General features: G+C 40.1%; 1 protein-coding gene across 6 annotated transcripts; it reads right to left on the minus strand.

The window, feature by feature from the left end:
* Positions 1-1,147: 1,147 nt before the first annotated feature.
* Positions 1,148-12,798, minus strand: LOC115736567 (6-phosphofructo-2-kinase/fructose-2,6-bisphosphatase). Of its 6 annotated transcripts, XM_048283726.1 has the most exons (24): positions 12,612-12,793; positions 12,289-12,474; positions 12,064-12,127; positions 11,397-11,692; positions 10,297-10,515; positions 9,811-10,020; positions 9,634-9,729; positions 8,987-9,085; positions 8,872-8,901; positions 8,341-8,394; positions 7,330-7,383; positions 7,157-7,234; positions 5,619-5,710; positions 5,484-5,541; positions 5,318-5,392; positions 4,521-4,568; positions 3,898-3,995; positions 2,939-3,014; positions 2,473-2,535; positions 2,292-2,383; positions 2,107-2,175; positions 1,921-1,984; positions 1,775-1,840; positions 1,148-1,392 (listed from the first exon to the last, which is right to left on the minus strand). In XM_048283726.1, exons 2-24 carry the CDS (start codon positions 12,460-12,462, stop codon positions 1,315-1,317), a joined length of 2,253 nt encoding a protein of 750 aa, XP_048139683.1. In that variant the 5' UTR covers positions 12,463-12,474; positions 12,612-12,793; the 3' UTR covers positions 1,148-1,314. The 6 variants fall into 6 exon arrangements, with proteins under 6 accessions (XP_048139683.1, XP_030524181.1, XP_048139684.1 ...); XM_030668321.2 differs by having other exon boundaries at positions 12,289-12,793; XM_048283727.1 differs by lacking the exon at positions 12,612-12,793 and having other exon boundaries at positions 12,264-12,399.
* Between the last annotated feature and the right edge of the window lie 1,581 nt (positions 12,799-14,379).

Raw genomic sequence — 14,379 nt, forward strand, 5'->3', positions numbered from 1 at the left:
GCAACTTCTAGTTGCCAGCACCCTCATCTTTGTCTCCTCTGCCGCTGCCTCGCCTTTCCCTTTCTGTTTTGTGTGGTTCTTTCCCTCTCTCTACAGGTGCCATTGCATTTTTGTTCTTACTGAAGAACATCAGAGGATCATCTCATCTCATCTTGCCTGCTTGCGAGTTTAAACACGGGCGGAGATAGCACCGCGGGGCTTTCAACCCCGTGGAGTCGCAGACGCCATTCTGTCCTCGAGGGTTGGTGCATTAATCTCCTCGAGTGACTTGAGGAACTCAATAAGCCTCGATGGAGTTTCTTACAGAGTGGAATTTGAATGGCTTTCGGCAAGGCAGAAGCTGATCTTATTCGATCTGTTTAACATGGGGAAAAGTACCAAAAAAGCCATAATCTATTATAGTTGCGTTAATTCAGTACTAAATATCTCAATTGTGCTAATTTTTTTTATTAATAATTGTGTTAATTCAATCATAAAACTTATTCATATGGCCAATTTTAATCGAACATCACCGACATGAACGCTAATCGTCTAATTTGGCATAATCGACACTGTCGTGGATAAATTTTTTAATTGTTTTTATTTTTTTTCTGTTCTTTCCTTTTTTTTCCCAACTATGAGCCGGTGAGGTCACTGCTGGTCTGAGCGAGGGCATCACCTTCACTTGGATCTTGGCGAGGGCATGGAGGCCCTCGCTGGCCAATAGACGAGGGCATTGCCCTCACCAGGATCTTGGCAAGGGTGCAAAGGCCCTCACTGGCCAATATGAGGGTGTTAGCTCTTGTCTAGATTTGGGCGATGGTGTGCAGGCCCTCGCCCATGGTGGCCCGTATCTCCCAGAGTTGTAAAATAGAAAAAGGAAAACAAAAGGAAGCAAAAAAAAACCAAAAAAAAGTTAAAAAAACATTTAAAGAATATAAAATTTGCCTACAATAGCAGCGGTCGGGTCATGTAAACAACCGTTGTCCATGTTAGGTAATTCCCGGCTAAAAATTTGTCATATAAACTACATTGGCAAATCGTTAAAAGGGTTAGCACTCAATTAGTATAATTAAAAAGTTTATAAATGAATTGGCATAAATACAATTTCTTTTAGTACTTTACCCAATCAACATGAGACCACCCGTGATGAATTTGCCATTTAGGGTTATACAACGTTATAAAGGGCATTGATTTCGATTATCAACAATGCACTTATGCAAGAGTTACATCATGTTGATGAATCGGCGTGAGAATAATTGGAAATGAGAAATTTCCTCAATATCATCATGGTTACAGAAACTAGCCAAAAAGAACAAGTGACCTAGCCTATAACTAGTCCATCAGCTTGTATCTCTTCTCCTGGACCCCAGAGACTCCCATCTGTATCTCTATAATTGTGTGGAGCGGCACCTGAAGAAAGAATGGCCGATGCTATTACTGGGGAGTTACGTGAAGAACACAATGAAATGAACACCTTACGTGGGTGCTGTTTCAGCTGAACACCGAAACAGATCACCAAAAGATCAACCAAAAAGTCCATGAGCATAACCCAATCGCTTCAATAGTATGTTACATTTCCCACCTTTACCAAAACTTTATTTTAAACTCAATAGCAAGAGGATTTAGCAAAGTCTCTCTTGGAATTGTTAGGGCAATTAACCATATAGATGCATAATTCCTACCATTTTAAGAAACCATCACGTATTTATCCCTGCATTAGAACAGATGTCCAGCCCCAAATTGATGGCAAGCCACTGAAGTCGGAATTAGCTTCCAAGAAAATAAGCATTACCTCAATATGTGGGATTTCTTTCAGAGGTCTGTCAGCAAAATAAGCATATAATGCCCTCAACACAGCCTGAAAATAAAGCAATGAATTATCTTCCTGACCACTACTTGGCAAGCCAAAAATCTCAACTTCAGCGACATGAGTATAACCTGATGAGAGATGACCACCACGGGCCCTCTCTGCCTTTCAAGCTCAATGATCACCGGCTCTAGCCTGCAAAACTTATTTGTATCAGCAAGAGGAAGAGTTACTTCCATGCCAAGATGATGCATTGAAGACACCAATATAACTTCAAATAGTCATGGATTCCATGACTAAGCTTATAGACTGTAAACCTTTGTATAACATCCAGATAAGATTCTCCGCGGGGATATCTATATCTCAGCTTGTCTTTCTTACGTGCCCTGTATTGTAGCAAGAGGACATAAGGTTTTGTATTATATATATCGTCTTGTAAAGAATTCCACAAACAAGAAAACAGAATGAAGTACATCAGCAGGAAAATGAAAATGCACCATACTCGTATTCCTCCGGCATATTTTTCTTTATCTCTTCATAAGTCATTCCATCACATACTCCAGCATTTATTTCGTCCAGCGCACGCCACTGTATCTGCAGTACTAGAGAACTTCCATCACTAATTAGAAACCTTGACAAAGTATGAAGAAAGCATAGAGGACTGCGCACATAGAATCACAAACCTTGGGGAACCCAACAATTGGACTAGCACTCTGGATAGTTCTCTGGAGTGTGCTTGTCCATATCTGTCCAAAGAATATCAAGGTAGGAACACATTAGCAACCAACATATAGATCACAAAAAAGGGATACAAACGAAAGGATGACCTCAAAATATTTTACTTATTTCAAAGTATAACCAAGGTAGTAATTTGACTGTATTCACTGAAAAATGAACAAAGGATAGAGGAAAGGCAATTTTAGCCAGTGATAGGATTGGCACTGCCATCAGTTTTGACATCAAACAAATTTACATGAGACCTCATTCCCAAGCTAACTTTTCTTTTTTGACCGAACAAAGGAATTCATTGATCATATGAATCCATCATCACACTTAGATTCTTTGGGAGATCAAATGTTTAACCCAAAAGTTAGATTGAGATAGATTGTGCAAGATGGAACAATTATCACGCATGTCATTGAAGCTTACGGAAGCTGCTCTTTCAGACTTCAGTCGCTTCTCGACGAAGTTAGCAAGTTTCTTCGCATAGAGTTCCCCCGCGTCACTGCCATATAAACTGCAAGTATTATACTATGAAAAGTGTAATCAAATGATCAATTAATCATCAGAAGTTGCATGTCAAAAGATAAAGGTAATAGAACATGTAGTATGGACTTCATTATGGGACAAAACCGACAATTGACTCAGATGATACTACCACCTATAGTTGGACAAACGTAATCAGCCAGAGACAAACAAGATATTGTAGCAAGAAGTGGTTTACTGACTCACCATTACAACAATGCAAGCAACATCTAAGCAGAATAATTTTCTTAAGAGTAAGGACAGTAATTACTTTCATAGAAATAAAAATGCAATGTCAAAACACCCACTAAGGTATCATTAATTATTTGGAGTGTATCTCTTAATATGATTTTGATGAAGCGATCATCTAAGTCATTGTCCCTGCCATGCTGGTCTGCCTATCCACCGAAGTGGTACCTGAAATCTGGTATTACCTTTCTGCTTTTGGCTGGAATCTGCCTTTATTTGGCAATGGGATGTAATCGAAGGTTGACAATGGTGCAAGGGATGCCATCTTTATTAAAATATCATGGCACTAGAACAGCACGTGTTGCCACGAGAATTAATTCATACTATAAGCAGATAAAGTTATGGGCATTACTCTTGTTTCTAAGTCACATTAGACTACATTATAAGAACTATTTCTTATGTTCTTAAGAGGCTTTTCCAAGCAGGATAAAAATGAAGAAAACAGATCATTCAGTCAGGGTATGAATGACAAGTAACAAGGAAAGGTCCATGACAGGCAAACGAAGATGCAAACCATATATCTCCTACCTGATTCAACCTTCTGGATCTAACAAAATAACTTCGTCCATAATTAGCTGGTTAAATGCACTGTCATGATCGCTAGCAAAACATACCTTATCACAGTATCACCACCTATTCTGCCTCTCACATTATCCAAACTCTCCCCATGCCTGGTTAATAAGATAGGGCGGGGCGTGAGATGTGTATTGACCTGCAATAGCAATTTAAGAACTATACCATCAGCACAACCATCTTGTAAGGAAGACATTAATGGGGACAAAGAGATGCACAGATATCAGTATAGCACGATTTATTTATTTTGAACTGTGAGAAGATGATATTATGTTAAGCAGGAACACTCAACATGAAGATCTTATATATATTCTCACTGATGTACAATACTTAATCATCAATTTGCATATAGGGCACAGTTCCTTGAAAAAAGAGAGGCCTCAGAAACTTAGAGGCAAATGCAGGATCAAATGATCTTCCTATTTGACCCTGGAATTCCATTTATACAATTAGTCTTAAAATAAGTTTCAGACAGCAAACAATTGACCCAGACACGAATAAAGTAGTCACATTATTAATCTACTTTTGCTCTTCAAATTTCAAAAAATGTGCACAGACATTCTATAATGAGAACAATGGCAACCACGAAACCAACCACTTGCTGGCATGATACGTTGTGGAGAGGCAGAAACAAAAGCAGCATTAATGCCATATGAGTACGTACCAAGAAGAAAACAATCCTTCCAGGCAGATAACCACTGATATTGTTCACCTGAGTCAAGGACAAACATACTTTCAATTACCCAAGACAAAATGATCATAACCACAGAATAAATGGCTTTTCTGCAAGATTACCTAACTGTGATTTGATGCAAACCAACAATTTTGAGTCGGTTAAAGAAGTGATCGATTTTTACAAACACTAGGAGCTAATAATATGGTCACATGCACATCCTGCAGATAGCAGCAGCTGCAACCAGCTGTTCCCCTTCTCCCCCCAAGCCACCACTCCCACCCAAGCAAAAAAACAAAAAGAGGAAACCCAACAGAAATCGCTTGACAAAAAGCTAATTATAGTTGTCACTTGTCAGAGGTACAAGTTATCAAGCATCCACCCAGCCAGCCAACCCCATCCAATAGCATTAGATAAGAGCATTGACATTGCAGAAGAACGACCTTCACATATCAGTAAATGATATCAGAAACTTTTTTGACAGTATGTAAGAGCGCTCTCCATTTCCAAGCTCGAGAAACTTTCAAGGCTTCTTATTTTTGGATATATAAAACCACCTATAGGTGATCTCCGTCTATATAACTTGCTTGTTTGAATTACCAATGCTCAACCATGCATCGGAAAAACCACGCACATAAAGCTGTCTACCTAAGCATCTGTCTACTTCCAATCACAGGATAAGCAGCTGAGCCCCAAGATGGATAAAACAGAAGTAGCAATATATTAGACTAAAATAAACCTGCATTTAACTGCACCTTAAAATTTCAGAAGAATGGAAAGTATCTTACTTGTATTATTCCACCAAGTCCACTAACCATGTCAATCATCTTGATATAAGATCCCTCCTCCACCGGTTCATAAACCTGGTCATATTTGCATCACTGCAGATCATTAATCATTATAAATTCACCACAATCAATCTGCCAGTTCAACTGCTAGATAATGAATAGCTACTTTTTCATAATTGGTTAATCGATTTTTGAAGTCACGTAATCCAGCTTCATAATCTGGCCTGCAAAAGGATGCCAGTTGTAAGTCCAGAAGTTCCCTTACATTTGAAATAGCAATAGCTCCAGGAAGCATACATACTCTTCAGCATAGTCAGGACTCTGTTGAATTTTAAGGCGTATATTTCGTTCAATAATGCGCTCATCATTGCATATAGTTTCCAGAAAAATAATCTGCCAGAAAGAAGTAATCAGACAAAAAAAATTAGCTCCACCAATTGGAAGACAGAGATCAGATTGATCTTTAACAACATCATGGTAGTAACATTTAAGCTGAATGAACAAGCAAAGAAAAAAACATGAAGTAAATGTTTCTAGTAAAATCATTATTCTATAAAGACTCAAATGCCTTTGTACCAATACAGTATGAAAACCGTTTATTTCTTCTCACCCCCGTCTTTTGAGGGAGAGAAGTCTATAATCACTGATCCAAATCGAGCTTGTTTCAAATCTTTCTTCAAGGATCTCAATCTGTATATAAACTCCAGTACCTTAAGAAGAAATAGAAAAGTGGAAACGATAATTGCAACAATAATGATGCAGCAAGTAAAAAAGTTGGTTTGCACCATCTTATGGGAAAATTATGCATCCCAATCTGTCTATGATTCTATCACCTAAGAATCAACCTTCAACTCCAGAACCCATATGGATACCAGGCATAACTAATCTGTCTTTTTAGTGTGTGATCCAGCTTTACTCTTCTTTTCTAGGAGGTGGGGGAAGCTTTCAACGCCGCCCACTATGCCTTCTTTAGCGAAAAATTATCCCTAGAGTTGAGACTAGGAGGAAAAGGGCCAACTCTTGGTTGGAGTTGGTGTATCGACATCTACACAGCAAATCTCCAGTAGAGGGGTTGAAATTGACAAGAAGGAAATCCAGGGAAAATGACCACCCTGCCTTCTGCTTTTCCGGGACCACGGCCAATCTCCAGTAGAGGGGTTGAAACTGACAAGAAGGAAATCCAGGGCAAACGACCAGCCGGCTTTCTGCTTTTCCAGGATTTAGAGACCAAAGGTCTTGAGCGATCAATCCAGCAGAACGTCGGTATCAATTTATGCCTAATTGCTCCACATTGCCAATTGATTCTGGGTAGCTTTATCGAGATTAGAAGTGCCCAAGGAGCAAAAAAATGGTTATAAAAGTATTGATTCCCCTCTTTTTCAATCAAAGGCAAAACCCCCCTGGTGCAACAGCAAGCATCAGTTTGACTTGGGGATGGATGAATTCAATAGGGTCTTCAAAGCCCGCATTTGGATTCCTATATATCCACTCATGGGGTTGATCAACCGTGATCTGGATATTAGGATGAGGATAAGCTTTGGTACAGATCTGAAGGAGTTCGGCTAAGACGGAAAGATAGATCAAGTTTACCCTCTTTATCCTCTCTTCTTAGTGACTTAAAAGTGAATTTTTTGAGTCAATGCAAGCAACTTCTACAAGTCTGGCAACCCATTTTTAATGGAGGCATGCATCAAATTTGTGACGGACATTTATATCAAAATACAAACTCTGGGCACCTAACGTCAACATTGTCCTCTTCCTGCGAACAAGATTCATTCACTGTACAAATTTTCATAGTGGAAAAATTCTTATGTATCTGCCACAATATGGGCCTCATACCTTGCATTTGCCTTCAGCCATTTTCATCAGCATGTTTCTCCTTCTCCTGGTACTGTTTGTGGCATCAAATATTCCTACCTGAGATCAAATAACAAATGACAAAATCAGGAAGAAGAAAAAGAAGAAGAATAAATCAGAGTGGGTTCTGCAAAATCTGATCCAGACGGACTGACCTGACCTCCTTCTTGCATCCAGGATATCATATCTTCCATTGCCAGGGCCGCCACCTAGTACATGTATGTCAGGACAGAAAGAAAGAAAATTTGTTGACATTACTGGCCTCCAAAATCTAATTTCATGATAGACGACACTCATAAGTTAGAATAGCCCAAAGTCAGCATGACGGAGGACAAAGAAGAGAAAAGGAAAAGGAAAATCTTCACTTCCTGCATACTTATAGACCAATTCAAACCATACAGCTTCACATTGGGCAATGGCTGTTTCTGAACCGAGAGAAAGTATTTTACGCAGCAGTCACACCACATGTCACTGGTTAGAATTAAGAGTATTTCAAATTCAAAGATGCTATTTACTGCAACACATATTCGTAGTGTTTAATTGTAATTGGCTTGCTTCTGCACAATAATAATGAAATGGACACATAAATACGCTCTCCTAAACCCCAGTCAATGGTGTCAACTCACAGCAATTTAATCTTTCTTTTATTGCTTTCCCTGCCTGCTTTTCCTTTTCCAATGAATCTCGACAATGAGGATGCATGATATTATTTACCATTTCATATTATTTGCCATTTTGCTTCTAAAAGCTGTGAGGAGGTCTGTCTGCCACCACAGCAAGATTTGAGGACATGAAAAGGGACATGATTTCTCGATTTTTAAACTAACTTGTTATAAGGAGCACCTAAACCATTGCCAATCCACCAGGGAGTCAGTTTATTTGAACTAAAGGATCTATGCAATTCATGTGCTGCAGTCACCACAGCGTCTAAGTAGTGACTGAGCAGGTGACTCTGCAAACTGCACCATCCACTATCACAGAACCTAAACGGGGTCCAGTGGCAGTGGATGGTGCCGATTGCACATTCAAGACTGATGTGACCATTCTTAGCACTAAATCCTAAAACTCAACTTTGGAGAAGGCATCATTACCGCAAATTGTTCAACAATGTCAGGAACAGCAAATTACTATTACTTGTCAAATAAAATTATAGAGTAGACAATAACCTCATTGCGTGCCTCTACACCTTCTTCATTGTCACCTCGGAAGAAATCTGCAGACTGCAGCAAGAAATGCAATATAATCAAGCTGTTAGTAACCCGATACACGACATGACCTGAAAAATTTCAATCTGATCAACAGGACCAGCTTCTGAAGAAACTACTTATACTTTATGTGCCATCCAATTAGCAAGAGTAGGTCTCCAACCAAAAAAAAAAAATTAGGAGTAGGTCACATCTTTCCACAATGGCCACATTCCGCTTTTACAGAATGTAAATTATAAAGACCTTCTGATTGCCATATCCCACTGAACACTATGAAGTTAAAAGGCATAAACTGCTACCTGATATCTAAACTGACTATATGACGGGCCACAAAATAAAGAAGACATATAGGCAAAGAGGGATTAGACAACCTAGTGCATATGTTAATTCAGCTCATTGTCAGCAGGAAAAGCAATTCACTTCGTAATAGGAAGAGTCGCCATTGAAAAAAACCAAGACTAAAGCAAACATGCACAGTAAATCAAAGCTTACCTGATTAACTCCATGCTTGAGGCGCCGATACTGTGAAAATGACAACAGAAGTATTAACTCATCAAAGTTAGAGATCTGGGACCATTGAATGAACAGTCGTAACAGCAAGTTATACCTTTCCAACATTGAAGTGCTTAGTATCATGGCCCAACCAACGAAGATATCGAGTGAGTTTCGCTGCAGTAAAAGTCTTACCTCGAGCTGGCAAGCCGACCTGAAGTATAAGGAACTCATAAAATTCCTTTCCATAAAAAAGCTTCTCTACTGCTTCACAGAGAATTTCCAAAGTAGATAGAATCTTCTACAACTTATAAAGATTACTTATGACCAAAGTGGTGCGTTTTGGTATATATGCCTATCTATGAAAAATAAAAAAAAGGAGTCATATGAGGAGACAATGATAGAACCTCTGATTGAAAAAGCAACCACAATTAGAATTATGGAGCAATGTGAAGCAGTAATATAGACTCAAGGTGGCAAACGGACACAAATTAATCTTGAGAGGGCAAAGTGAATCTGACATAAAACTTTAGGGGCAACCCATTACCCTCCTATTTATAAAATTCAAAACCGGTACTAAGTATTAGACACAAATTAAAAGCAGGGCTGTAAATAGGTGAGTGGTTTGAAGCCATCTTAGAGTCTATCCAGGAAAGTCAACAACATAGCATTCAGCCATTATTACTACCAGCCAAATAAACATGTGGATGGTGCAATTACGCTAATCAGTGATGTAACTAATTCTTTTCTCAAAGAAATTACCAGGACAATCGCTAAATGTCTATCTTCCTTTGGCCCAAGCATCTGATCAGCTATGGCTCCAGCAGCCACAGCTCCAGCAGCTGCTGGCATTGGATTCTAGATGACAGGAGATGAACTTGAGAAATTCCACCAGAAAAAACTCACGGTATGATAATCAAGATATCGATCTAACAAAACCTTGGTCTCTGTATTCAATTTAAGATCAAGACTGAAGGTAGTTGAACTTGCTGATTTGACTAATCTGGGAGATCCGACTCCTCGATCTACAAGGATTCCTCGATGACTATCCTGCTTTTGTAAAGGCGAAAAAGTTCCAACGGACTTTGATTCAACCATGCCAGAACCAGAATACACCCTAGCTGGATCTGGGACAACTATCTCCATCTCCTAGCAAAAACCAAAGCAGAAAATAAGAACTAAAAGAACAGGATGGACTTATTGTGATGTCAAAAAGTACAGCCAACTAATTGATCTGTGCTCATGCAAATAAATTTGCAGCAAATACAATAAGAACTAACGTTTCCAAGATACGCTAGACACATATATAATTATCACAGTGCCAGATAGATAGTTTGATACAATTAAGACAAGTAGTCAAATTATACATTGATGAAGTATCTACGATTCCAAAAACGAGGACACGAGATAAGTTAAGAGGTGAACCTTTATAGGTGCAGGCCGATCAACAGAAACACCACTATCCTTTAAGGAATGTGAAGGATTGACTGAACCATCAGAAATAGAAAAAACACCAGAACAGGTTAAAGATCTGGGAGTCTCTGCCATGTTAGCAGCATAAACCAAACCAGAGTTCGTGGAAGTTGATGGAGCTGGTACAACATAATGTTCAAGATCAAGCTCCAAACAAACTGAAGATCCATTCTGGAAAAAAATAAATAAAGAGCAGAGAAGAGATAAACTTAGATGATTCCAACAAGAATACAAACTAGCACAGTTGAACTACCAATCCACCCTAATATGTACTTTCAGCAAGTGGAAATATCCCTCATTGAGGCAAATCTTGAGGACAACAAATCCCAAAACTAGTTGGATACTGCTAGACAACATGGACAGGACAAGAGATCAGCGATCCTTTCATTAGGTTTTCAACCATCATAGGTAAAAGCATATACACAAGGATATTTATATTTAATATCATCTCTATCATAAATTAACCTCTCACGCAGCTACCAGAGAATGCATCTGAAACAGAGGTGTACTGTTCAATAATTTAGCAATTTCAAACGTTAATCACCCATCTTGAAATGCGGCTAGCAAAATATCACGTGAACTAATTCAGATGAAGGTATTATCAGATGACTATCAAAGAATATGGAACAAATATCCACAGGTCATCCCATCTTGACGTAATTCATTCGTAGGTAATTCAGATAGAGGATAAGAAAGGTCAAGTTATGTTTATTGGGTGGTCTTGGGTCTCACACACTAAAAGCTAGCTCAAAACCTAAGGCTTTTCACACACTTATAAACTAATCACCAACTCCTTCCACAACCGATGTGAGATAACCCCAATAATCTCCCCCTCACACATCGGGCCCTGGGTTGAAGTAGCACTAACCCGTATCTCTCATATGATGTTGGGTCCCAACTTAATGGTAACTTAGGCTCTGATACCAATGTTGAGTGGTCTTAGGCATCTCTTGGTGATCTCTTTGGGTGGGTGAAGATATCGGACTTCTAGTACGCGCTCTCAATAATGTTTCCAAAAATTAGTGAAATATAGTTTAAGGAAGCGTATGTACCTCGATATCCGTCTCAGGCACTGAATTAATACTAACATCTGGGATCCCACGAACAGTTGAAGGCTGGAGATTCTCCTGATAGGCTCTCCAACTGGCAGCAAGATCAAAGGGAGATACCCTATCAGCTTTAATGAAAACCGGGTATTCAAGAACCTCATCAGCACTAAGCCTAAAAATCGCGAGCCTCGTGTCCCCTTGTAAGTGACCCCCAGTGAGGAGCCGGTTTGGACCTTCCTCAACTATAGCAGGTGCACTGCTGTATTTTGGCTTCAAAAGGAACTTGAAATCCAGGGTCTCTATTATCAAAAATCACAATAGGAAATGTATAAGTTAATGCTCTCCTCTGTAAGCACCTAAACTGACAAAGTTAGCCCCTTTTCTCCTTAACATCACAAAGTTAAGGTAATATTGAGAGAAAGAAATACTGAAGCTTCCCATTTGAGGAAAAGAAGTACTGAAAGCTAAAAGCAACTAGTTTAGTGCTGGCTGACGCTGAACTGAGACCCCCTTTTCGTAAAATAAGCCTTTGTTGGGTTAAAAAAGGTGTCACCAAACCAGAAGTCGGAGCAAATAGCATTGTGCAACAGAAACATAAATTGCATCTCAGTTTTCTCCTCAAAAACAAGTTCAGGGAAAACGAAACTAGATGATAAATATACGAAGATACCGTGATTGGGAGGAACAACAAAACTCAGTTCCCAAGTTGATGTAGACTCGCGTTCCATTGATAGCTGGAGATTATCCCAAAGAGAGAAAGGAAAAAAACCATAAAAACAGAGAAATGCTCGCGCAACTCCGTGCTCTAGCATTCAATCGTAACACTAAATCAAGGGAACGAAAAAAAAAAAAAAAAAGGGAGGGAAAAACCGAGGGGGCGAAGCAAGAACATTACAGCTTTGGAAGAATCCCAGGAGCCGACGAGAGGGACGGAGCCATAGACGTGAGGGATGAGCTCGCCCTTGAGCTTGTACTTCTCCATCTTGAGCGAGACGTAGAGCTGTTCGTCCTCCCTCTCCTCGCCCGCGTGCGACCCACCGTCCGCGTTCTTCGACGACCCCGTCCCCATTTGCGAAGGAACTGGAAAACCCGCACCTTCTGGATAAGTCTCTCCCACTGATTATATATATATATATATATGCGCAAGCAAAAAGGGGTGGAATGGGCAGGTCGAGAATGACAACAAAAGAAGGTGCAGATCCTACGCTCCACTCGCGTCTGCTTGCCGCGGGAGTGGATAGATTGGAAGGAACGAGCGATGGAGAGAGAAGAACGAGTTCGCGCCTTCTTTGTTTGCGTGTGCGACTGTTTTCATGCGCTATGTTGGATCAAGAGAGCGAGCTCGGCCTCGTAGTCGTGTCCTCCCAAGTGTTTGCGAAAATGCTCGTGGGGCTAATTCTCCGGGGTGGGCCGAGGCCGCGAGCGGTGAGCTACCGTCATTCGATTATTTGAAAATTACGGCACTTCTAATTTATTTTTTTCCCCTAAATTTTGATCGTAATTTGTTTAACCTGCAAAATCAAATGATTTGATTTTTATTGTATATAAAATTACCAACTATTTTTTATTGATTATCAATATTCGTAATAGAGTGAGCAACTTTTATAAAAAAAATTACCGATTCATTTGTGTAACGGCCTTGGGCCCCACGCGCTTCCGTTGCGCCACTCTGCAAGATATTGTCCGCTTTGGACACACAGTCCTCACGGTTTTGTTCCTCCGAGCGTCGCCCATACAACGCTCGGAAAACGCGTCTTGCAAGTCTAAGGGCACCCAAACCTTATAAAGGCTTCCCAAGACCTCCTCCTAGGCAATGTCGCGACGCTCGGAAAACGCGTCTTGCAAGTCTAAGGGCACCCAAACCTTATAAAGGCTTCCCAAGACCTCCTCCTAGGCAATGTGGGACTAGAGATGTCACATAATCCCCCGTTGCGGCCCCACATGCGGTCGGAGGTCGGCTCCGATACCAACCGTAACGGCCTTGGGCCCCACGCGCTTCCGTTGCGCCACTCAGTAAGATATTGTCCGCTTTGGACACACAGTCCTCACGGTTTTGTTCCTCCGAGCGTCGCCCATACAACGCCCGGAAAACGCGTCTTGCAAGTCTAAGGGCACCCAAGCCTTATAAAGGCTTCCCAAGACCTCCTCCTAGGCAATGTGGGACTAGGGATGTCACAATTTGAGTCCGTTTACCAACTTTCGTGCCTTCGTTTGAAAATTACCAATCGTTCCAAGAATTTACCGACTTTGTTTGCTAAAGCTACCATCATGTCAAAGTTACAAACTCCTGCAGCAAACTACCGATATTAATGTGAGAGAGATTTACCGAGTATTCACAAAATAAGTTACCGTCTAGTGATGGCTTTGGGCAAACTATTATTTGATGGAGTTACCAGTATTTTTATGCAACACCACCTGTCTTAATAATTTATCCCCACTTTATTTGCGAATGTGATCGGCATTTTAAAGCTGTCAGCTCTTGTTTGAGCTCACTTACTATGGCTCCGTTTGGTTCAAGATTGGAAATGAGCATTGGGGCTCTAAAGTCCCTTGGCCAAATGCAAATGGTGTTTGGTTCATTTTTTAGCTTATTTTGGAGAGATGTAATTGCATCTCAAATGCTCTAAAAAGTTTTTTAGCCCAAAGTACCTCGGTATTTTGGGCTAAAGGACTTTTGCGAAATGTGACTAATTTTTTTTTTATTTTAACTTTCTTACCTTCGCTTTCCGCCACCCGCCCGCCCCCCGCCGCCTCCGTCATTTACGTCAAAATTGCTTTCCAAATGTGTTTTTAAAATACACTTTACCAAACATTACTTGTATTTTGAAAAAGACCTTTAGTCCAAAGGTATTTGTATTTTTTTCAAAATACCTTGGCCAAATGCTAAACCAAACAGGACTTATCCGGTTGGTGGTAACGTTATCATGGTTGGCAAGCTCCCTAAACAAATGTCGGGGAATTATTTTCGGAACGCATAAATAAATAA

This window comes from Rhodamnia argentea, chromosome 8 (genome assembly GCF_020921035.1).
Source record: "Rhodamnia argentea isolate NSW1041297 chromosome 8, ASM2092103v1, whole genome shotgun sequence".
Classification (NCBI taxonomy): Eukaryota; Viridiplantae; Streptophyta; class Magnoliopsida; order Myrtales; family Myrtaceae; genus Rhodamnia; species Rhodamnia argentea.

Excerpts from the sequence above, each read along its gene's own strand:
- LOC115736567 (XM_048283726.1), bottom strand. The coding sequence starts at position 12,462 with ATGGGGACGGGGTCGTCGAAGAACGCGGACGGTGGGTCGCACGCGGGC. Across the intron at positions 11,693-12,063 it reads TGTTGTTCCTCCCAATCACG|AGACCCTGGATTTCAAGTTC; the intron begins GTATCTTCGTAT and ends TTTTGATAATAG. Across the intron at positions 7,235-7,329 it reads GGATGCAAGAAGGAGGTCAG|GTAGGAATATTTGATGCCAC; the intron begins GTCAGTCCGTCT and ends ATTTGATCTCAG.